Raw genomic sequence first — 26,587 nt, 5'->3', positions numbered from 1 at the left:
AATTATTAAGAGAATATCTGAGTTACCACTCAGTAGAAATATCATAAAAGACCAAATGAGACTGAACACAAGCATGCAACAATTAAAGAGAGACTTAAGTAGTAATTGTAAATATTTTTCGATCTCTCTTGATGAAACTACTGATGTCACATCACATGCTCAGTTGGCCATTATTGGTTGATATTCTGATGGTCTCACAATGAGAGAAGAGCTGATAAAGTTAGTATCAATGCCAACAGGTACATCAGGAAGAGAAATGTGTACGGTTGTTATACAAACATTCCGTGACCTAAGCATTGATATCTCTAAAGTTGTGTCAGTGACAACAGATGGGAACCAAACATGGTGGGGAAAAATGTTGGATTTCTCAAATTGTTTACAGAAGCTATTGGACATCTCATTGTGCCTTTCATTGTATCATCCATCAAGAGGCTTTATGTGCCAAGGCAGGATTCACTGACTTAAATGACTTAATGTCAGTTGTTATAAAAATAGTTAATTTAATACCTGCTTGCCCCCTTCAGAAGGGAGAATAATTTTCTGCACTTTTACTGGAGGTTGATTCCACCTACAGTGGACAGTTGATGTACAATAATGTAAGATGGCTGAGCTGAGCCAAAGTTCTTGAGCGCTTTGTGGAGTGCTTTGAAGAAATTATGGTATTTCTTTAGGATAAGGATCTGGGAATCTTTTCTCAGCTCAATGATGATAAGTGGGTCAACATCCTGATGTTTTTTACAGATCTCTCTGTTCATATTAATGAAATGAATTTAAAGTTACAAGGTTTTGGCAAAAAGTATTGACGCTATGTTTGGATACATAAAAGCTTTTGAAAGTAAACTTAAAATTTTCAAGCAAGATGTAGAAACTAAAACTTATAAGTATTTTTTATTTCTATTTTATTTTTATATATAACTGTATTTTATTAAATATAGTTATATATTACAATTATACATTTTTGTTATTTAAACTATAAATAGTACAAAATGATGGTTTTTTTTTCTCGAAGTGACACACCACCTGAGTTATGGTCCGTTTTTTGGTGAATTCTGACACACCAACCTCAAAAGGTTGCCCATCACTGGTCTAGATTCAAATCTGCCCTCAGACACTCTTAGCTGTCCCTGGGCAAGTCACTTAACTCCCATTGCCTATCCCTTACCACTCTTCTGCCTTGGAACCAATACATAGCATTGATTCTAAGGTGGAAAGTAAAGGTTTAAAAAAAAAATGAAGATACTACTAGAAGGTGTTTGGGAGATCACTGTGTTTAGCACCCAATAAGGGATGTATTTAATGGCTTTCTTTGCAATTTTGCTTTCAAAATCTTATAGCTATAGGAAAGTAACTGTTTATTGTAACATATACAGAGAGGACAGTACAACTAAGGGAGGTAATCAAGGAAAGATTGGGAGAGAATACTGAAAGGAAAACAGCTTATAAACCAAGCTCCATGAATCCAAAAGACAACAAAGTTAAAAAAAAAAGTTGCACAACAAGAAGAAAGTGTAAATTATCTACTGTGAAAAATAAATAGCCTAGTAAAAGGTTGAAGAGAGGCATTTAATAATCATCCTACTCCTTGAAATCCATGACCAATCAAAAAACCTAGTGATCATATTTCAAGAAATTATAAAATAAAAACTGCCTAGATTTAATAAAATCAGAGGGCAAAGAGAAAATAGAAAGGATCCAACTTACCACCTCCTGAAAGAAAGTCCAAATTGAAAATACTCAGGAATATCATAACCAAAAAATAGAGCACAGAGCTTCCATGAGTCAAAGAATAAATACTGAAATTAGTTAGAAACAGAGAAAGTTTAAGTACTAAGGAATCATAATGATTTGGCAGCAAACACTATAAAAAAGAGGAAATCTCTAAATGCAATACTCCAAAGACAAAAGATGACTTAACAATAACTTAATCCTGAAATTCTTAGCATAATTCAAAGGAGAGAGTAATAGAGTATTAATAGAATAGAGGGTGTTTCAGTATTAATGATAAAAAAGATCAGAACTAAACAACTACAAAACATTTCCAAACAAATAAAATGAGATCTAAACAATTGGAAAACCATTGATTGCTCATGGGTAGGACAAGTTAACGTAATAAAAATGACCATTCTACCCAAATTAATTTACCTATTTAGCGCCATACCTATCAAACTACCAAAAAACTTCTTTACTGAATTAGAATCAAGAATTAGATCAAGAATTTCAAGGGAAATAATGAAAAAAAAATGTGAAGGAAGGGGGCCTAGCAGTACCAGATATTAAACTATACTATAAAGCAGCAGTCATCAAAACAATATGGTACTGGCTAAGAGACAGAAGGGAGGATCAGTGGAATAGACTTGGGGTAAATGACATCAGCAAGACAGTGTATGATAAACCCAAAGAGCCTAACTTTTGGGACATGAATCCACTATTTGACAAAAACTGCTGGGAAATTTGGAAAACAATATGGGAGAGATTAGGTCTAGATCAACATCTCACACCCTACACCAAGATAAATTCAGAATGGGTGAATGACTTGAATATAAAGAGGGAAACTATAAATAAGTTAATGACTTGAATATGAAGAGGGAAACTATAAATAATTTAAATATACAGAATAGTATACTTGTCAGATCTCTGGGAAAGGAAAGATTTTAAAACCAAGCAAGAGTTAGAGAAAATTACAAAATGTAAATTAAATAGTTTTGATTATATTAAACTAAAAAGCTTTTGTACAAACAAAAACAATGCAGCCAAAATCAGAAGGGAAACAACAAATTGGGAAAAAATCTTTATAACGAAAAACTCTGACAGGGGTCTTATTACTCAAATATACAAGGAGTTAAAGCAATTGTATAAAAAATCAAGCCATTACCCAAATGGGCAAGAGACATGAATAGACAATTTTTAGGTAAAGAAATCAAAAGTATCAATAAGCATATGAGAAAGTATTCTAAATCTCTAATAATTAGAGAAATGCAAATCAAAACAACTCTGAGGTATCACCTCACACCTAGCAGATTGGCTAAAATGAAAGAAGGGGAGAGTAATGAATGCTGGAGGGGATGTGGCAAAATTGGGACATTAATGCATTGCTGGTGGAGTTGTGAACTGATCCAAACCATTCTGGATGGCAATTTGGAACTATGCTCAAAGAGCTATAAAAGAATGCCTGCCCTTTGATGCAGCCATACCATTGTTGGGTTTGTACCCCAAAGAGATCATAGATAAACAGACTTGTACAAAAATATTTATAGCGGCGCTTTTTGTGATGGCAAAAAACTGGAAAAGGAGAGTATGTCCTTCAATTGGGGAATGGCTGAACAAATTGTGGTATATGCTGGTGATGGAATACCATTGCACTCAAAGGAATAATAAACTGGAGGAGTTCCATGTGAACTGGAAAGACCTCCAGGAACTGATTTAGAGCAAAAGGAGCAGAGTCAGAAGAACATTGTACACAGAGACTGATATACTATGATAAAATCCAATGTAATAGACTTCTGTACCAGCAGCAATGCAATGACACAGGACAATTCTGAGGGATTTATGGTAAAGAACGCTACCCACATTCAGAGGAAGAACTGCAGGAGAGGAAACATAAAAGAAAAACAACTGCTTGAACGCATGGGTTGAGGTGGACATGATTGGGGATGTAGACTCGAAACTATCACACAAATGCAACTATCAACAATTTGGAAATAGGTCTTGATCAATGACACATTTTAAAACCAGTGGAAATGTGCATCGGCCATGGATGAGGGGAGAGCAGGGGGTGAAGGGGAAAGTAGGAGCATGAATCATGTGACCATGTTAAAAATGAATATTAATAAATGTTTAAAAAAAAAGATCAGAGCTGAGTAAAAATTCTGAAATGCAAATAAAAGGAATCCAGAGAGATCTATAATAGTGTATAAATGGAGATTTTGAACCTTGGACTTCATCCTCAATAAGTCCCTCGGTATTTCCCCAAATCCCCTTTAATCTCTCCTGTGCCTCCGTGTTTGTGTGGTCATGTTATTGTTTTATAAATTCTGTTGCTCCTCCCTCTTCTTCTCTCCTTCAAGAGCACAGCTGAAGTTAAGTTTCACTTTAGTTTTCACTTTTTTTTTTACCTTTTCACTCTAGTTTTTTATGTTAGTTTATTATTAATAAAACTTTATGAAATAATACTTAGCTTATGTATATTAATTTTAATCTCCACAATTGTAAAAGTAGATAAATGTTTACAGGGGCTAAATAGTGAAGTGCTTAAGGAAGAAGAACAAGAATACCTTTGATGTTTTAAAGGGTCACAAAGAGAAAAATAAAACAAACATAGTTCCTGGTTGTTTTGAATTTTCTTTGTTTTAAAAGAGGAAAGAAAAGGAAGCAGAAAAATAATACATTAGGGATAAAAGGAGGAAGGGGGAGGGGTTTACTCTTTCACAAAGGGATATGTTAGAGCTTTGAATTTAAAACAGAAGAAAGTACAGGTGGAGTAATCTTAATACAATGAAATAGAGAAGTTTTGAATATAAATATGTACATAAACATATACTTTTTTATATAAAGTTTGATGCAGAGTATGGCATAGACATAAACGAAACTCAAAAAGGGATATACCTGGGTATAAGGAAAGGAGAGCAGCAATATAAAGCAAGACTAGATTTAGGGAGATGAAGGGTTTATCATAAAGAGTGGTTAGAAAGAGAAAAAAGAAAGTATAAAATACAGAGATCTATATTTGGACTTTGCAAAGAGAAGATAGAGGAATAGGAGAAGTCCACTTCAATTACAGATTACTAGTGTTGATTAGATTCCTTCTTTTTTCTCCACTTCTTTCTACTCCATTAAAAAAAAAGTGGGAAGAGGAAAAATTCTACAATGTTATGATAATCATCATCACTATGAAAGTTAATGGATGAATGTACCCATAATACAGAGAAATGCTGAATGGATTAGAAAGCAAAATCAAACATTGTTGTTTTCCGGAAACATACTTGAAAACTAAATATATGCATAGAATTAAAATAAAGGGCTAAAGCAGAATTTATTATTTTTGGCAAATTCAGAATCACACTCTCATATGAGGTAATAGTTAAAACACATGAGTAAAAGATAAGCAAAGAAAATATGCTCAAATGCAAAGATGGTGAAATTATACTGATACTTAACATATATGAACTGAATGGCATAATATCAAAGTACACAAAGAAGATACATTATAAAGAAAAATAGGGAACAAAAGCTTAATAGTTAGGTACTGGAGGAGAATTCTCTGTGGAGAATTAGATACATCTAACGTAAGGATTTTTTTTAAGTTAAAGATGAATAGATTTTATAAAAAAGTCATATATGAGAAATCTCTAGTGTCTGCTAAATAGAGTCAGAAAGAAATAAATGTATATATTTCTAAGTTGCATGACACCTTTATTAAAAAAATGACCATATGCTAGGATATAAAAACTTGAAGCTTAAAAACAAATGCAGAAAAGAAATGTTAAGTACTTTATTTACCAATCCTGATTCAATAAGCCATCATAATAAAAAATATCTGAAAAAAACTTCAAATATAAGGACTAAAAACTTAATGCTAAAGAATCAAATTGAAAAACAAATCACACAAATAAAAGATGATTCAATGAAGGAAAATAACAATAATGAGACAAGAAAACCAAACTTTTGGGATGCAGCCAAAGCAGTATTCAGGGAAAATATTTTCATTTCCATATGCATTAATTAGAAGGAGAAAGAATAACTGAGCATGCATCTAAAAATTATAAAAACAACAAAATGCCATAAAACAATAATTATAAAAACTCAGAATTGGCAAGGATATTAGAGGTTCTTGTCCAAATCACATCTGAATAATAATCTCTTACTGTACAAGTGTACTTTTGTGTATGAAGAACAACATATTGCAACATTTTACCCAAAAGCCCCAGAACTAGTCGTCATTTTAAAAAGTAGACTAATAATCAAATTAATTATGAGATCACAAAGTACTCTGCAAAGAGATAGGCTAAATAGGATCCACATTGAATGTAAAACTTTACTCTTGTTATGCCTTTGCCTTCTCATCTGTAAAATACTTCTCTTTTTGATACTCTCTCATCTCTAGACATTGCTATATACATTGCTTTTCTAGTTTCTCCTCCTAACTGTATGACCACTCCTCAGTGTCCTTTGCTGGATTTACCTCCAAGTAATGCTTGCTTACCGTAAGTAAAAGTAAAAGTAAAGAAAGACTGTTGTGGATCTTTTTTTTTTCCTCTCTACTATCTCAGTGGTGATCTTATCAGCTCCAAAGAATTCAAGGATTACCTTTATACAGAAGATCTTTAGGTAATTTCTCCAAACCTAACTTTTCTCTTGAACCCCAGTCACTTAATCTTCAACTGCATATCAACATATCCCAGACTGAATATATTATCTTTTCCCTATTACAGTAAAGACACTGCTAATCTCCTTCTCCTGAAGACTTTGGCTTGTACCTTCAACTCCTCATATTCAATATCTCTCACATATGGTACCTTATCTCTTGGGACATTTACCACACTGGAGCAGGCTCTCCACACCTCAAATGTGGATTATTGCAATATCTTTCTGATTTATTTTCCTATCTCAAGTTTCCCACTCCAGCCTACCTCCATCCAGTTGCCAAAGTGATTTTTCTCAATTGAGTGCATCTCTCAATCAATAAATTCCAAAAGTTTCTTACTGTCTATATGATTTAAAACAAAATCCTGTTTTACTTTTAAAGCCTTTCACAACAAAGTCCAAACCAATTAATTCTCTCTATGCATTTTATTATTCAATTGATAATGGCTTCCTAATGTGGCATTCCATCTCCTGATTCTTTGCCTTTTGACTGACGCTCCCCCTATTCCTAGAATTCTGGCCTTTTTCTTTATCTCTGCCTTCTAGCTTCTTCCAAGATTCAATTCAAACCCCAGCTTCTGCAAAAGGCCTTCTCTGATCTCCCTTGATGTTCATACCTTTTCTTATTTCCTCTAACTAACCCTATATTTATCCTGTAGGAATGTAGTTGTATGCATATAGTCTTTTCTATTAGTATGTAAGCCTTCTGAAGGCTGGAACTGCTTTGCCTTTCTTTAAACCCCCAGAACTTAGCATAATTTCTGGTACATAGTAAGAACTTAATGTTTGTGGACTTGTTGATTAAAACAAGAATACAGTAAATGTTCCTACCTAATTCATATAGATGTGTTTTTCAATGAGTTAAGGAAGTGCTTTGAATCCTCTGCAGAAGCATTATTTAAATTCAAAATATTACTACTGTCATTAATACCAAAAGATATACAGAAAACAAAACATGAAAATAATGCTGAAATAATTCATTCTCTTTATTTATGGAATCTTAGAGGCATTTATTATTTAGGAAAACAGCAAGAAATCAAACATTTTTTATATCCTTTATACATTCTTTTGTCCAAAGTATAATGTGAAGTGTGTTTTCCTTTACATAAAGAAGAGGAATAAAAGTAATAGTGTTTGAAATCTTATGATAGAAGGATATGAGAAAGACTTTGAAACTAGAATAGTGGCAACACTAAGAACTTTTTAAAAATACACTTAAGGGGGCAGCTGGGTAGCTCAGTGGAGTGAGAGTCAGGCCTAGAGACAGGAGGTCCTAGGTTCAAACCCGGCCTCAGCCACTTCCCAGCTGTGTGACCCTGGGCAAGTCACTTGACCACCATTGCCCATCCTTACCACTCTTCCACCTATGAGACAATACACCGAAGTACAAGGGTTTAAAAAAAAATACACTTAAGAAGGAGTTTGGTGGTAAACTCTAAAAAAAATTAAAATGATTTTTTTTTTTAAAACCCTTACCTTCAGAAGGCAGAAGAGTGGTAAGGACTAGGCAATAGGGGACTTGCCCAGGATCATACAGCTGGGAGGTATCTGAGGTCAGATTTGAACCTAGGACCTCCTGTGTCTAGTTCTGGCTCTCAATCCATTGAGCTACCCAGCTATCCCCTCAAATCACTCTTAATAGATAACTAGGTTGTATCATGATATTTTTCATAATTTTAGCAGTATAGAAGGCTAAAGTTTATGCAAGGTGTATCAAAATGAGCACAAAAGATGACTTGTTAAAGTCTGCTTAAATGACTAAAAAGTCAATAAGTTGCTTTTCTGTTAATTCAGATGAATGAGTTACAAAAGAACTGATTTTGAACATTTATCCTACTTAATGTTTCAAAGAGAATTTTGATATAAACAACCCAACTTTGATTTCATACATTTGAGGACACTAGGGTGGTATGTCCTTCAGAATTCTTTACAATGACAAAAGAAGATATCAATAAATGTACATCTACTTGAATAGATACAGAATCCCATTGTGTAGATAGAATTTGCTCCCTATCACTCTCTTACCCAGCAATCCCATTTGCGTGCTCATGCTGAGTGCAAACACTGCGTGTGTACATATGTAGGATATATTTTGTTGTAACCCGCACCCTCTTTCACTCTTCTTCCTGGAACGCGGCTGTGGAGGCTGGGGGGAAAGCTTGGCAGGAAAGTTTACTCATGTGGTCATACTTAAGCTAGGTACTTCTATTTTTATTTCTTCTACTTCAAGTGATTATTAATAAATCTTATAAAATATAATTATTGGAGTTATTGATATTAATTTAAATCTCACAACACTGATGTATTCCTGCTCCAATGGTGTTGACTAAAAATCATCTGTGACTTGGTTCCAAAGAGCTCTTATCTATAGTCTTCCCATAAAGCTACCATATGAAGTCCACCCATGTGTTTTAGGTCTTCTGACACACGGGTACCAGTGTAGTACTCAGCCTGTTTCTTATTCTACCTACACATTGTGGCATTTAAAATTATTGTAAGCCCTGGGAGACTAGATCTCCCAGGACTCTGCTACAACTTCCCCAACACCTCAGAGAAAGTAGAAAAGAGAATAATAAACTGGAGGAATTCCATGTGAACTGGGAAGACCTCCAGGAATTTATGCAGAGTGAAAAGAGTAGAACCAGGAGAACACTATACACAGAGACTGATACACTGTGGTAAAATAAAATGTAATGGACTTCTGTACTAGTAGCAATGCAATGACCAGGACAATTCTGAGGGACTTATGGAAAACAACACTACCCACATTCAGAGGAAGAACTACAGGAGTGGAAACACAGAAGAAAAACAAATGCTTGAACACATGGGTTGATGCAGACATGATTGGGGATGTAGACTCGAAACTACCACACCAATGTAACTATCAATAATATGGAAATAGGTCTTGATAGATGACACACGTCAAAACCAATGGAAATGCGCGTCGGCTATGGAGAGGGGGAGGGGACTTGGGGAGGTGAAGAGAAAGTAAGAATATGAATCATGTAACTATAGCAAATTTTTCTAAAAAATAAAAAAAATTTAAAAAAAGAAAGCATAAAAGAGTTTGTTCTCTCTCTCTCTCTCTCTCTCTCTCTCTCTCTCTCTCTCTCTCTCTAATGAGACCCTCTTTCCCTACTTAACCTTTCCCTTTCCTAATCTAAATAAAAACTAGGTATTCTAAACCCTAAGTTGTTCTCTGATCTTTTATTTGAGCCCCTGAAGAGCTCTGGTCAATTTCCCCCTTTTGGGGCTGGGGACCCCTATCTTCCTTTCTCCTTTCTCCCATCCTTCTTCCTATCCTCCCTTCTCCCCCTCACAACATCAATATATCTCCTTTTCTGATTATACGTTTCACAAATGGCATCTTTTATTCCACTTCTTACTTTGTAAATCATGATTGGTAATAACCTGAAGTATATTGTGCCAAGTGTATGTCTCAGTCAGTATATGACCCTCAGGGTTACCTGAAATCTTGACTCTGCCCTGTACTATTTTTTCTTATCTTTCCATACTATCTTTCTTGGTATCAGTTTATATTGTTTTAATTATCATTTCTATGTAGATCACTCCCAAATCTATATATCCAACTCTCATCTCTTTAACTAAGTCCCATATTATCAACTGCTTGCTGGCCTCTCCATCTGAATGTTCTATAAGTACTTCAAACACAGTTTGTCCAAAATAGAATTCATATTTTTCCCTTAAACTCCTCTCTTCTCCTCCAAACATGGCTCTATAACATGATGCGGCATCAGTTGAAGACTTTAGTGGTCATAATGCAAGAAATTAGTATGTTTTTCTTCTTTCTACCCTCTCGTACCAATATTTTCCAAATAAAAAGTAGGTAACAGGAAGTAAAGTGATGGAACTGAGTGGGTTAAGTTGTTGCTGAAGGCAAGGATGAACCCCAAAAAGTACAGATACTTTGGCAGGGGCATGATAATGGCAGCAAGGTGGGAGCACTGGACCCAGTCAAGAAGAACTAAATTCAATTCCAGCTTCAGACAATTACTAGCTGTGTGACTTCAAGTAATTCATTTGACCTCTGTTTGTCTCTGTATCTTCAATTATAAAATGGTGATAATAAAAACATCTACCTCCTGGGGCTGTTGTGAAGATCAAAGAATATAATATTTATAAAACACTTAGCACAATACCTGTTGCTATCATTCAGTTATTCTATTGTGTCCAATTCTTTGTGTCCCCATGGACCATAGCCTGTTTGATCCTTCTATCCTTCACTATCTCTTGAAATCTGTCCAAGTTTATGTGCATTATTCCCATGACACTCTCTAGCCAACCTCTGTTTCCCCCTTCTTCTCCCTTCAATCTTTTCCAACATCAGGGTCTTTCCTAATAACTTCCTTCTTCTTGTTACATAGCCAAAGTATTTAAGTTTCACCTTCAGTATTTGACCTTCCAATGAATAGTCTGAATTAATTTCTTTAAGAATTAACTGATTTGATCTTCTTGATATCCAAGAAACTCTCCTTGCTATCCAAGAGACTTTCAAAAGTCTTCTCTAGTACCACAATTTCAAGTGTTTTGATTCTGCAACACTCAGCTTTCTTTATAAGTTCATCTCTTGCAGGTATACTCTGCTACTGGAAAAACCATAGTTTTGACTGCTTTTTAGTACACTGCCCAGATCTGCCTTGGCTTTCTTTCAAAGAAGCAAGTACTTTTTAATTTCATGGTTGCAGTTGCTGTCTGCAGTAATCTCTGAGCTAAAAAAATATAAAATCTGACACTGCTTCATTTCTATTTCTTCTTTTAGCCAAGAAGCAATGGGATCAGTTATCAAGATCTTTCTTTCTTTTTTTTTTAAATTTTTATATTAAGCTTCAAGCTAGCTTTTATACTCTCCTTTTCACTCATCAGAACCTTCTTAATTATTCTTCACTTAGTGCCATTAGAATGTTATCATCTTTATATCTGAGATTACTGATATTTCTCTTGGTCTACTTAATTCTCACTTCTGGCTTTTGATTTGTCCAGCCTGGCAATCCAAATGGTGTACTCTACATATAAGTTAAATAAATAAGGTGACAATATACAACCTTGCTGTACTCCTTTCCCAGTCTGAAATCAATCATTTGTTCCATGTTTGGATTTAACTTTTGCTTCCTAACCCTTATACTGGTTCCTTAGGAGACAAGGGTACTCCTGTCTTTCTGAGAATGTCACATTTTTTTTGTAAACCAGAGTCAAAAGCTTTAGTACAGTCAATGAAATAGAAGTAGATGTTTTTATGGAATTCCTTTGCTTTCTCTATAATCCAGAGCAGGGGCCGGTAATGTATGGCTCTTTCTGCAGGAGCCATAGTCAATTTTTTTTCAGGAGCTGTTACAGGAGTGCGCACTGTGAGCACTGTACAGCTCTCACGAAATTACATTTTAAAAAATGTGGCATTTATGGCTCTCACGGCCAAAAAGGTTGCGGACCCCTGCATTAGTGTTTCTGCCAAGAAAACCCCAAAAGGGGTCTTAAAGCATTAAACACTAATGTATATGTATATATATGTATATATATGTAGGATATGGATTGTCTTAGGGAATGGACCTGTGATTTCATTAATAGAATGAATTTCTGGTTGAGGAAACTTCCTCTATCAATTTAGGTAGTTTTCTTTGCAACTTAAAATTGAAGAGAGTTGTTTCAAATACTAAGAGGTTGAATGACTTGTCTAAGGTTGCCAACCGGTATATTTCACAGGGACACCTGAACCCAGGTCTTTTAAATTCCAAGACTGACTTTCTATCCATTATGTCACACTGCTACTTTTGTTCTCCTAAAGTGACAAGAATTATGTCAGTCTTCTCAGCCAAATACAACATCCTCAAGTCAAACTGTAACATGTTCTTACTCATTCATATTTCTTTAATTCAGGTAAGTAATAAAAAAATTTAAATAGTAAGAGTTTAGAGCTTTCAAGCACAAGGAAGAAAAAACAAAACAAATAACTATTCCTTCATTATTATCTTACTATTTCCTCAAGTCAGCTTTCTGTGAATATCATCTTTTATTAAGTAAACAAACACTTCCTAGTCCTAATTCATCAAAACCAGGCAGCATGTACTTAATATCTAATTCTAGCCACAGCAGTTTTCTACTTAAAGAAAACCTCACCACAGTAGCTTTCTAAAGCACATTCCTATCACTCAGAACCTATACTTGTAGCAAGAATTACTTAAGATGTTACTTTCTTCTGATTTGAATCTGGAAATCTGGATGCAAGACAAGTTTAAAAAAAAAGTCAGTGTTTATGTTAACATGTGGGTAAGGGTGTTGAAATAACTTTTGGGGGTTTTGTTAACTATTTATTTTTATTAGAAAAACAAAACAAAATTAAACAAACAAACAAAAAAAACCCTTGCCTTCCCTCTTAGAATTAATACTGTGTTCTAGTTTCCAAGGCAAAAGAGCAGTAAGAACTAGGCAAGGGAGGTTAAATGACTTGCCCAGGGCTACACAGCTAGGAAGTATCTGAGGTAACAATTGAACCCTGAATTCTTTTCTCTAGGCCTGGTTCTCAATCTACAGAGCCACCAGGCTGGTCCCTGTTACTGTCTTTAGAAGAGAAATGAAAGGGAAAAATGTATATGAAAGAAAAAAGATCCATTTTATGCACTTAGCTTATTAACCTAATGTTGTGGTAATGGTCCTATAAACATTCAAATTTCAAAGACTGAAAGCAAATGAAGAAAAAAATTTAGAGATAGCATTAAATGGAAATGAAGTAAGAAAATCATATCAATCAAATGAGGAAAAAAATTTAGAGATAGCATTAAATGGAAATGAAGAAAATCATATCTGAGGTGTATATCCTGGTGACCACACTTTTTGAGTGTGTTTATAAAAAGACTCCAGTAAGACAGAGAGGAAACTCAAAAGTCTGGCATAAGAAACTGGGGATGTTTATCTAGGAGAAGACTTAAAAGTAGACAATAACTGCTCTCAAATTGTTAAAAGAATACTGTAAAGAAGGACAATATACTCAAACTGGATAATTTCAGAATTCAGAAGTAGAGGAAGGAGAAAGTTACAAGAAAGCACAATACAATTCAGTCTAAGGAAGAACTTCTTAATAATGAAAGAACTTCTTAATAATGAAAATTATAGGAAAATTGACTGAGTTCCCTCACTGGATACAGGATTCTCTATGACTAGAGGTATCTGAACAGTGGCTGGCTGACCATTATCTGAGATGCTGGAGGTAGGATTCATGGAATAGAAAGGAGACTCAATTAGATGACCACATAGGCCCCTTCCAAACATAAGATTTTATGATTTCCTGAAAGTAAAATGAAATAAAAAAAAATTTAATGTTCTGAACAGTAAAGATATAAAGCCAGAAAATGAAAAAAGGTTTTAGAAAGGACTTACTAATTTTAGGCCCTAAATCTCTTCAGAAAAATAAATGTAAAAATTCCTTTGAAATAATTCTCTTCCTAGCAGTATGGTATTATATATAAAAAAAAATTACATAAAACAGCTTTAATTTGGCTTCCTTATGTAGACTAAGTTCAGTCCCTCCACAACAGCTACACAAAGAACCCAATGTAAGATCTTTTACCCCAATAGACTCTTCTCTTAGTGTGATAAAATATTGTGTTATTTAGAATTTCTGGGGATTCCATTTAGAAAAGGTATTTGGGGTTATTTGAGCCTTAAGATATGTAGATATATGACAAACTTCCTGTGGACATTTAGGGGACTTTGGAAACTACATTTCCCATGATTCCTCTTGTAAAAATGGAGGCAGACAGGAAGTCTGATGACATAAGAGAATGATATAAAAACTCCTGGGGATGACTGGGCAGGATCTTTGGTTTCCTGCCTCTCTTGGTTTACATAGGAGGTGATGGCTACTGGCGGGCAATTTTTGAATAGATTTTAGCAGGCACGCGGTCCAAATTTATTCTACCAACAATGGCCATGATTAAAATATTACTTCTCCTTTTAATCTCAGTCTTTACTTATTTTACTTATACCAACATGAAGCCACTTCCCTCTACTTCTAGAACTTCCCTTAGGAGATTTTGTAATAAAATGTGTTTTCCAAGGTTTTATTTAAGAGGAAGTCAGATTTAGTAAAGAAATCTAACTGATTGTACCTCTGATTTTATTTTTAAAAAGTATCCTATGCAATTGGGGAATGGCTAAACAAATCATGGTATATGATGGTGATGAAATACTATTGTGCTACAAGGATTGATGATCTGGAGGCTTTCTATATGAACTGGGAGAACTTCAATGAACTGATGCAGAGTGAAATGAACAGAACCAAAGGAACATTGCACACAGAAAGTAAAAAACACTGTGGAACAATCCAGTGTAATGAACTTTGCTACTAGTAGCAGAATGCTATCCACATTGAGAGAAGGAACTATGGGAATAGAAATACAAAAACAAAACCTATGATATCACTGATCATATGGGTATGTGATTTGAAAAAAAAAACACTCTATAGCAAAAATGAATAATATGGAAAACAAGTTATAGCATTTGTACAACCCAGTGGAACTGCTTGTTGGTTCTGGGAGGAGAGAGGGAAGAGGGGGAGGAAAGAAAATGATGGAAACATGGGAAAATATTTAAAAATAAAAATGAATAAATAAAAAGTACATTACATAAACATTATTATTATTATTTTAAGAAATTAAATATAAGGACAGGGGTCAATTGAGTAAATGAAATCATACTACTCTGCTTAAAGCAATTAGAGATAATACTGTAGTATATATTTAATAGGTGAGAATATATCTGCATTGCTCACTGTTTGGCACTATTCTACAGGAAGTCTATGTAGCTTGGTCATTGCTGGTTTTTATAAAATTAAGGAGAACTACCTGGAATCAGAAATCTGAGCAAGCAGTAGGCCAAGAGTGTTTTACCTAAACCACTGAGAAAAAAAAAACGTGAGGGTGGGGTTTAGGGAAGATGAAATAGTCTATCATCAGCATCTTTAAAGAGGGAACTGAAACTTTGGAAGACAAAAGGATTTTGGATCTTTCACCTTCATATTAGTGTCCTAGCAATGTCCTGAAAGTGGCAATGGAAGCATCTGTTTTGCAATCCAGATAGGTTGAGATGAAGAAAGTAGATTCAAGGCTCTGTACAGAACCCAGCAGAAAAAACTTCAGCATACCTAAGGAGAACATTTTGAAGACAAAAGGACTTCTATGAGCTATGAGTTACCTCTTTGCCATCAGTTTTCTCTTAAGTTTGAGCCCACTTTCCCCTGGATGCTGTGTGTGTGTATATATATATATATATATATATTTATTTATTTTTAATTTTTTAAAAAACATTTATTAATATTCATTTTTAACATGGTTACATACTTCATGCTCCTACTTTCCCCTTCACCCCCTGCTCTCCCCCCACCCATAGCCAATGCATATTTCCACTGGTTGTAACATGTGTCCTTGTTCAAGACCTATTTCCAAATTGTTGTTAGTTGCACTGGTGTGGTAGTTTCGAGTCCACATCCTCAATCATGTCCTCCTCAGCCCATGCGTTCAAGCATTTGTTTTTCTTATATGTTTCCTCTCCTGCAGTTCTTCCTCTGAATGTGGGTAGCGTTCTTTACCATAAATCCCTCAGAATTGTCCTGTGTCATTGCATTGCTGCTGGTACAGAAGTCCATTGCATTTGAATTTTACCATAGTATATCAGTCTCTGTGTACAATGTTCTTCTGGCTCTGCTCCTTTTGCTCTGCATCAGTTCCTGGAGGTCTTTCCAGTTCACCTGGAACTCCTCTAGTTTATTATTCCTTTTAGCACAATAGTATTCCATCACCAGCATATACCACAATTTGTTCAGCCATTCCCCAATTGAAGGACATACCCTCCTTTTCCAGTTCTTTGCCACCACAAAAAGCGCAGCTATAAATATTTTCGTACAAGTCTGTTTATCTATGATCTCTTTGGGGTACAAACCCAACAATGGTATGGCTGGATCAAAGGGCAGGCATATGCTGTATGTATTTATAAGAGATTTTGTCCCAGAATTTTTGGGAGGATGTTTTATACCAAATATTCTTACTATACCATTTTAGTAAATACATCCTAAAATCTAATTAAGTCTGGTTGACTATCAAATGATAGCCATGGGTAATCAGGGGAGGAAAAAAGCTCATGAGCTTACCTTTTCATAAAGGTTCATGAATTATTGCATTAGAAACACACTATCACTCCCCCTATAAGAAATAACAAGCAGGATGCTCTCTGAAAAACCTTACATGAACTGACACAAAGTGAAATGAGCAGAACCAGGAGACCACCGAACACAGTAAAAATAATATTGTATGATAATCACCCATGAAAGACCTAGCTATTTTTAGCAATACAACGATCCTAGACAATGCTAAAGGACTTAAGATAAAAAATGTTATCTTCCTCCAGAGAAAGAACTGATAAGTCTGAATTTAGATTGAAATTTTCTTTATATTTCTTGTTTGGGTGTTTTTTATCTGTGTTTTCTTTCACAACATGACTAATGTGGAAATATGTTTTATATGATTAAACATGTATAACATATAAGAAATTATTTTCTCAGGGAGAGGGGAGAGAAGGAGAAAAGAATTTGGAACTCAATATTAAAAAAAAAAGCCAAATGTTAAAAATTGACTTTACATGCAATTGGAGAAAATATTAAATTAAAAATAGATATAATACATAATACATAAAATGCATTTATGTGAAATCTGATATAATTATGATATTTTTGTGATCTATTAAAATAGGATTCTGGTTGTATATTTGTAAATCATTCACAAAGAACTTTTGCTTAAATGTAAAAACATGAACAAAAATTATAAGTAACTTAAAAAGCTATTTGCAAATTCTTCCTGCCTACTTCATAAATATATACTATTCCTCTATAGTATATTCAAAGCAGAATATCTAGAAGTCTGACAGAGCTTTCTAGACACTATCTCAGTGATGGGCAACCTTTTGAGCTTGGTGTGTCAAAATTCCCCAAAAAACCGAGCATAAGTCGGGTCGTGTGTCACTTCGAGAAAAAAACCATAATTTTGCTATATTTATGGTTTATATATCAAAAATGTATAATTGTAATATATAACTATTTAATTAACCAAAATAGGTAAATTATTATAGGTAGAATTGTCATCTATAGTGCACAGAGTCTACACTACACTACAGCAAAGGTTTGATCCTCTGTATGTGGCTGCATGTCGTCATAAATGGCTTACGTTTGTCAGTGCTGAAATGCATGTCATAGGTTTGCCATCACTGCACTATCTTAATTCATTATTTTGATATCTTCTATCAGTATAGCCAACAAGAACTTTTTGGATTTAAATGGTAAGACAATATAGGTAAAGGATCTCGCTTGTTAAGTTTAACTATAAAGGATCAAATACATGATAAAACTATTATTTTTTAAAATTTTCTATAGGGGTTTAATAAACTTAAAAGTTTATGACAGCTTAGTTTCTAAATATGAAACTGGAAACGTAAAATGACCCCAATTCAATACCCTTTAGTATGTGAGATATAATAAAATTAAAACCCCCAAAAGATGTAACCTATTACTCAAAATATCACTGGGAGACCTAAAGTTTAAGAAAGTATGGGATAAAGAAAAAAGGAAGAAGAAAAGGTCAGAGAGAGAAAGAGAAAAGAAATTGCCTTCTGTGCTCTATAAGGCCTATCATTCTAGTCTTTTCTTCTCTCTAAATTTTCCGTCCAAAACCACCATAGGAAAGGGTTATAATTTACTTTAAATCTCTTAATTTTATGATCAGGAAAAGTGAGGCCCAAAGAGGTTAAATGGCATGAGGTCGGTCACCAAAGGATAAAAAAAATAGATCCAAGGTTTGAAGGCAAAGTATAGTCCTTGTTCTGAACTGGTCCTGCCTCATCAATCAATCTTTCAAGTGGAAGAGAGGAAATGAAAAAAGACACCTTCCACTGATGGGTGACTAGAAGAAAATCCTATTGTAGCTTATATTTTCCTAACTGCCACAAGTGTGACAGAAGCAACTATATAAAATTTCTAGAAATGTCAGAGGGATAGATAATACTATACTATACTACTGCTTTTTTCTTGGCTGTAGATTAAGGAAAATGACATGATTCTAAGATATGATTTATTACATTTTTTGTTATGAATATTTTGAATGGGTAAAATTATGCACAATATTTAAATAAAATGTATTAAAGCTCATTCATAAAAGTAATTTATTTGTTTGTGTCGCCATAGTCTTTTCTGAAAGTACATTTTAATGACTTGCTTTGCTAATATATTGCAAACTGAAATGAAATAAATGAATCAAAATCTTACGTTTATGCTTGTTATACCACAAAATGAGAAGAAAAATTAGTAAACATCCAGCATATTATTGTGGATGAATGTTAATATACTTTCACTAAAATATATGTATGATTTATGTTTATTTCACAATTTAAATTAGCTGCTTAATGATGCATAGCTACTATCTCCTCTTTATCCATATCCCAATGCAATTTAGTTTCAGGCAGAATCAAAAGCATGTTTTCTGATCTGCACACCCTTAGGAAAAAAAATTTTCAACAACAAAAAAATAGGCACTTCTCTTCTTTAACTCAGTGCTTTGACTTCTCACTTTGAAGCTATTTTCCTACTATATCTATGACTTTTCTTTTTAAAAAGATTTGCAAAGCCCTCAATTCTAACAGCAATGAACAATGGCCTTGGTATGAAGAAGTACTAGACCCCAGAAATTTTTTCTCCCCCACAATGCCATTTTGGAATTATGAGATATCAATTGTCCCGAGTTGAAAAATGTTATTTCAAGGAGAGGTCACCAGTTTTAGCCTTAAGTAACCTTGGAAATATCTAACATGGAAACCATTATATGAAATTTTATAAAATAGTTTAAACATCTGTAAAATTCTGAATTTCCAATTTTCAGAGACCTAAATAGGATAAAACAGAGCATTTCTAGCAATTGTAAGCATCACTAGGAAACTGGTAGGTCAAAGTCATTAAGAGAAATCTTTATGTGCTATAAACTACATACTTACAAGCATTAAAAAAAAGATTTTAGATTAAGTATTATTAGTAGCAATAATAATCATGGCAGCATGTATATAGTGCTTTAAGGTTTGCTAAGTATTTTACAAATATTAGCTCATTTTATCTTCATGATAACCCTAAGAGGCAGGTACTATTACTACCCCCATTCTACAGATCAGGAAACTAAGGCAGACAGAGCTAAAATGATTTGCCAAAGATTATATCGTAAGTCAGTCTCTGAGATGGATTTGAAACTCAGATCTTTATGACTCCAAGTCTAGCACTCACTGTGCCAAATTAATTACTAATATAAAGAAATGGATACCAGGTTACAGCTTTTTCTCTATCAGTCTATTCAATCTACCTACCAATGAGATGATGAAAAAGGGATGCAAGGAGAATGGAAATATTACTGTTATGCCTGAAGGCTTAAAGTGCCTGGTAACATTGTTACATGATACTTCCTAGCAGCTTTCTCTTCATTGCTCCTAGTTCTGTCATAAACTCCTTGCTTATGCAAACTAATGAGGAAGACTGACTATATGTAATCTGATAAATAGACGGACAATCCTAAAACCTTCCTGCAGCCAATCATTTTAACCTTTTACTACATTATCCTTTTATTAAACCTTCTTAAAAAAAGGAAAAATTACCTTATTCTACCATTTTGGAGTAGATATAATTTCACTGCTTGGAAATAGGTGAATATGCCTATCTGTGGAGGAATCTCAAGTGACCAAAGGTAGATAACAAGCAAAAAAAAAAAAAAGATGATGAAAATTAAGGGCATAGGCTAATCTACAAAAGATATAATTATCCCTTATATAATTGAAAATCTAATGTATCATTCTGATTTTATATATCAAGCCTTATAGAAAAAAGTTAGGAAAATGAGTATGGAGAGTAAAATTCAGAAAAATGATGAGAGAGGACAGATTCAAGTCAATTTGATCTTACTCATAGAGAATGGTATGATTAAAACACTGTTCTTTATAAGAGTTCATACTTTACTTGCATGCAAACAGATGAGGAGAAAGATTTGATAAAGAGTATTATAATTTGTTTGGCTGATCTCACTTATAATGGAATCCCAGATATCTGCATGGCTGTATAAAATAAATAAAAAATCTGTATAAAATTAAAAAATAAACTTTACTGTCCCCACAACATCTTTGCCAAGTAAAGTTGAATAAGGAGACAATATCAGTATTAATATTTTAGAAATCCTACTTTTACAACCAGTTGATTTTAGCCATTTCATTTCTTAGAAACATGAAGGAAATGATTGAAGTATACTTAACTTTTCCATTAACTTACACATTTCTTGACATCATTTCTGTTCTGCCATATAAACAAGTGGGAGGCAGAGGTTGGGGATGAGGTTGCTAGGTGAGAGGGAGAGAATGTACCTACTTTGGGTAATAGCAGTTATCTTTACCATTTCTATTTGATTCCACAAAAAGGATCACTATTTATCACTCAGAAGATAACAAATGTTATAGGTTGGCAGAATTAATGTGATGCCATTAGTTTGGGGAACAACTCTACTTCTTCACTGGTATCTCTAACCTCTGTGTGGCTACTCTGAAAGGCAGTCTTCCAGACTGGGCAGATAACAGTCCCAGAGTGCTCTTTCCCTGATGAGACATCTGAAATACTGTATTGCTGTTACTGTGTACAGTTTTCTCCTAGTTCTGTACACTTTACTCTGCATCAATTCTTATACGTCTTTTCAAGTTTTTCTGAAATCACCCTGCTCAAAATTTCTTAAAGCTTAGTAGTACTCTGTCACAATCATTTACCACAATTTGTTCAGTCATTCCCTAATTGACTAACATTCCTTCAATTTCCAATTCTTTGCAACCACATAAAGAACTGCTATAAATAGTCCTTGTCAAATAGGTCTTCTCTCTCTTATCTCTTTGGGATTCAAAACTACTTGAAGTACTATTGGAACAAAGGGTATGTGGTTTTATAGTCCTTTGCATAGTTCTAAATTGCCCTCCAGAATGGATGGATTAGGTAAGTATTCCATCAACAAGGCAGTGTCCCAATTTTGCCACATCTCCTTCCACATTTCTAATTTTCCTTTACTGTATGAATTGGTAACTCAGAGTTTTAAAATTTGGATTTCTCTAATCAATAGATTTAGAACGTTTTTTCATGACTATAGTTTTGCTCTCTTCACCTGAAAACTGCCTGTGCATATCCTTTGATCATTTATCAATTAGGGAATGACTTGTATTCAAATAGTTTTGACTCAGTTCTCTGCATATTTGAGAAATGAGGCTTTCATCAGAGAAACTTATTAAAAAATTTCCCCCCAGCTTTTTCCTTCTCTTCTAATTTTGCGCTGGTTTTGTTTGTACAAAAACTTTTAAATTTAATATAAAAATTATCCATTTTATATTTCATTATGTTCTAAATCTCATTTGGTCATAAATTCTTCCCTTATCCACACAGCTGACAGATCAACTATTTCATGCTCCCCTAATTTGCTTATGGCATCCCCCTTTATGTCTAAATCACATACTCAATTTTTTTCTTAAACCCTTAACTTCTGTGTATTGGCTCCTAGGTGGAAGAGTGGTAAGGGTGGGCAATGGGGGTCAAGTGACTTGCCCAGGGTCACACAGCTTGGAAGTGTCTGAGGCCGGATTTGAACCTAGAACCTCCCATCTCTAGGCCTGACTCTCAATCCACTGAGTAACCCAGCTGCCCCCCACATACTCATTTTGACCTTAGCTTTGTATAGGGTGTGAAATAGTGGTCTATATCAATTTCTACCACACTGTTTTTCAGTTTTCCCAGCAGATTTTGTCAAATAATGAGTTCTTGTCCCAAAAGCTGGAATCTTTGGGTTGACTGACTAAATTACTGTGGTTATTTACAACTGTGTATTATGTACCTAATCTATTCCATTCATCTACCATTCTATTTCTTAGCTATACTAGATTGTTTTGATGATTACTACTTTATAGTATAGTTTGAGATCTGGTACCACAAACCACCTTCCTTCATATTTTTTAAATTCCCTTAATAATTTTTCTATGAAGGTATTCAAAACAAGGTTGGGTATGCTGTAGTGGACATTTTTTTTTGGTATGGGTAGGACAGAATAGGATCTGAAGTTCCTTCTGAGATTCTGTGATGTATTTCATGGTTAAATTTCTTGATAGTATGATTTACTTCTCTGTTTCTGGCGTCTAGCAAATGGAAATATAATATCTTTGTTACCCACTGCTCCACAGAGTTGTGAAGATGACAGGAATAATGTGTGAAAGGGGTTTCTAATTCAATGAGATCATATTAATAAAGCACTTAACATTGTGTCTGGCACATAGAAGGCATTTTTAATAAATGCTGTTATATATATAATAACTACCATTTCTCCATACCCACTCTCTAATTCCCTAAAGTTTTTCGGTTTCTTTTGCTGGATTCTCTTCTTTCCTTATGTCTTTTAAACTACTAATACCCATAATGATTATATCCCTGCTGTCTTTCCTCTGAATATTCCTTGGATGGCTTACCCACTATTGAGGTTTCAATTACTACTTGCCAGTAAATGACTTCTAAATTTACACTGATGCTCTTGACTTCTCATCCTCCTTGCTAGAAGAGCATTGTTATTTACCCTAAACAGGTACATCTTCCTAATGTTCCTCTCACTCTCAGTGGCACATACTTTTTAAGGCTTCAACTACATCAAACTGTTATTTTTGACTCAGTTCTCTTTTCTGTCCACATTACATTTGTACTAAGTCATGTTGTTTCTTCTTCAACAGTATGTTTTAGATTTGACCTCTTCTCTCTTTTTCATAGCCTCATGGCTAAAGTATTGCATTAATCTATTTAGTTAGTATTCCTGCTTCTAGGCTTTTTCCCGCTTCCCCTTTCAAACCATGTAACTATCTTATCCTCCTTAAACTTGTCAAAGAAATCATTCTTTAAATTAGTAAGGTGGGAAATTCTACACATTTCATTTTATGTGAGATTATGGAAATATAAGAGAAAAATTTGTCAGTAATTTTAAAATTCAAAGCAAAGGAAAATCTCTTTCTGCTCATAGCTCAGTAATGAGTCTGTCTTACCTCTTCGACCAGGATATACATGAGGGTAGTACTCATAATAAAGATCAGGCTGGTCCAGATTCCCAAAAGGCTCAAATTCCACTTCAGCATTCTGGAAAAGGCTCAGTTTCACTAACAAAGCCAGCCTCACGAACCAGAGCTAAACATGAAAAAGAGAGTGAAGATACAATCATTATCTCAAAGGTAAAAATTTAAAATTTCACTTTTCTACTTTATTTAGTATCGATTTATGCATGTTAAATAATTCCATGAATATACTTTGTACATACAAGGAAACACAAATACAACTTTTTAAGTAAGAAATGTAAGTTTTATTAATTGTGTAGATGATTATTTTAGTAAGATAGCTTTATTCTTATTAGGTCTTGTACTTTTTTTTTTAAAAACTGCATTACTCAGGCAATATGAAAATTATTTTGCATTTCCTGAGTACCCACCATTGAAAATCAAGGATATGCTAGACCGGCAAGGAGGAAATCAATTTGAGATTTAAAATTTGCTACCAATAATCTACAATGTAGATAATTAATAAAAGGTTGAATTTCATTAATAAATATTTTCTGACATTTTCTTAATCACTCTTTTTCAATGAAGATTGCAAAATGGTCATCTCTAAATCTTCATGGTTTTTTTTTCTTTTCTTTTTTTTTTTTTTTAAACCCTTGTACTTCGGTGTATTGTCTCATAGGTGGAAGATTGGTAAGGGTGGGCAATAGGGGTCAAGTGACTTGCCCAGGGTCACACAGCTGGGAAGTGGCTGAGGCCGGGTTTGAACCTAGGACCTCCTGTCTCTAGGCCTGACTCTCACTCCACTGAGCTACCCAGCTGCCCCAATCTTCATGGTTTTTTAAACTAACATTTATATTAACAAGTGTCATAAAACTTCAAAATGGCATATTTTCTAGGTCATTCATATAAATTAAATTTAACCAAGTTCAGGATATTTACATTTAATATTCCCATAATTACTTGTTTGCATTAATCTAGTAAGTCTTAACCCCCATTCATTGTTCAAATTAAACTCTTCGTCTTAGGCATTTCTTGCAGATAGTATTCAGTCTTGTCACTGAATCTTTGGACAAGTTTTTCAAAACATATTTAACAACCATTTCTGTTTTGCCTAAGATAGCATTCCAATTTTCCTCTTCAACTGCTATCCATCTATCCAAGGTCCAACTTATATAAGAAACTTTCCTGAACTAATTTGACATGTTCTATTCTTCCTCCCCTCCTCCCAACCTGTTTAGTGGACTAGGTATTGGACTCAAGCCAGAGTCATGGTTTTGGAAATGATACTTGTGACTTGTGCTACTCATTCCTCATAGGGTGGTGAGGAAAACATTCTGTAAGTTGTAAAGAGGAATGTTATTGTTCTTGTCTTTTCTATCCCATACAAGGCAATTTCTTTGAGGGCAAAGACTTGTATATCTTTCAGGTAGCTCAATAAATATTGTTTTAAATCTAGGTCTCATCTGAAATAAAAAGAAAATATGTGCACACACATACTTTCATACATATATTCAAACATAAATACATATACCCCTTCTGAAAAATTTATACATAATTACCAAATTTTAAAATTGGACTTGTTTGGAGGAAACTAATTTTTCCCTCCTAAAAGAAAACATTTTTTGTTTGTAGGAGTCAGTGACTCTTTGTTAGCCATTGCTCCTGTAAACTGAAGCATAAACTCTACAGAACTTAGGTCTCTCTTTTCCTAAGGGGGAGCAAACCCTCTGGAGTGCTGAGACCTCTAGAGTTTATCATCTTTCTTTCCTAAAACTGTAAGTTACCTGAGAGATATAATGCCTTTAAAATCAAGATAATCTTTATTAAGCAAGGACATACATATACATGGGAACAAATTGGTCTAGTACCAAAAAGCATACGGTATAGATGACTAGCAGCTACTTTTAAAGTTCTTAGTGAAAGGAGGTGAGAAAGGTGTTTGGAAGGGGCCAATCCAGGGAGGTATCTGGAGTAGAAAGTTCCCAGGAACAGGATGATGGATTCCCAGGTACAATGGGGGAACAAAGATATCTCTGATGTGTATTTTTAGCATAAGATACTCAAAGAAGCATATGAAGTGACTCAGTCTCAAGGTTTCAACAACAATACAATGACCCATTGAGTCTTAGGGCCAGATGTCTCATAGTTGAAGCCAAGGAATAAATTCAATTAGAGATAGAGAGACTGGGAACAGAAATCAGAGATACCAAGTTTGGGCAGGACTTTGATTATCGTATCTCAGAGACAGTGAGAGCTGGCATGTGGGATGAGCCAATGTCCAGACAGGCTGTAATTCTCAAAGACAGTCAGCTTCTTCAAGTTACTCTGGGTCCTAAAGACAATCAATTTTAAACATCTTCATCACACATAGAAGGGCAACTCTAGCAGAACAGGATGGTTATCAAGATAACTTACATATTCCAAAACTCTTTTTAGTGTCATGTCTAGCACATGCCATGACATATTCATCATAGAACTATTCAATCGTGAAATGGTAAAACAGAGATAACAATTTTACCACCTTCCCCTCCTACTTTTCCTTCTGGTATCATCTTTCTCTATACCTTTCATCTTGTCATTTCCACCACCACAATTTTGGTAAATACTCTTATTCTTTCCCTAATTTCACTACTGCTCCTACTCTAGTTCCTGTCTGTCTGTCCCATGTGGAATGAGGGCTCTTTGGTTACTAAACCAGAATAGTAATCAATTTCTTGGTCAATTTAGAGATCCTCAACATTTTACCTCATTTCAGAAACAGAAAAAACTTAAGATTCAAAAACATCAAAAAGCTTTTCACAGTTGAGGAGCAGTTTGACAGTTTGGTTGCTCTCAACTGTCCTCCCTTACATCTTTTTCACTATACGTCTGGGTCACTTATAAAGGTTACAAATCCCATTCCTCTACATAATCTACTATTCCTGTCTGTCCTATATAATTTATTTATAAATGGGAAGTAGAATCCATTTCACTGAATAAACCCTGGACAAAAGTGTGAACTCTTTGGGTCCCCCCTTTTCTTGGAGTATTATTTATTAGAAAAAAAAAAAACAAAAAACACCTTACATTCTGCCTAAGAATTGATACTAAG

At 34.3% G+C, this 26,587-nt stretch overlaps 1 protein-coding gene across 1 annotated transcript in view; it reads right to left on the bottom strand.

Moving 5' to 3' along the window:
* The window catches only part of TRAPPC12 (trafficking protein particle complex subunit 12), a 172,173-nt gene that overhangs the window by 83,013 nt on the left and 62,573 nt on the right, over positions 1–26,587 (bottom strand). Inside the window, exon 4 of the mRNA XM_044663615.1 lies at positions 23,488–23,626. Coding sequence (XP_044519550.1) covers positions 23,488–23,626 — 139 coding nt within the window. The remainder of the gene's footprint in view (positions 1–23,487; positions 23,627–26,587) is intronic.

The sequence above is a fragment of the Gracilinanus agilis genome, chromosome 2 (genome assembly GCF_016433145.1).
Source record: "Gracilinanus agilis isolate LMUSP501 chromosome 2, AgileGrace, whole genome shotgun sequence".
In the NCBI taxonomy this organism is placed as follows: domain Eukaryota; kingdom Metazoa; phylum Chordata; class Mammalia; order Didelphimorphia; family Didelphidae; genus Gracilinanus; species Gracilinanus agilis.
The sequence above is the reverse complement of the archived record's forward strand: the minus strand, read 5'-3'. Positions and strand labels throughout refer to the sequence as shown.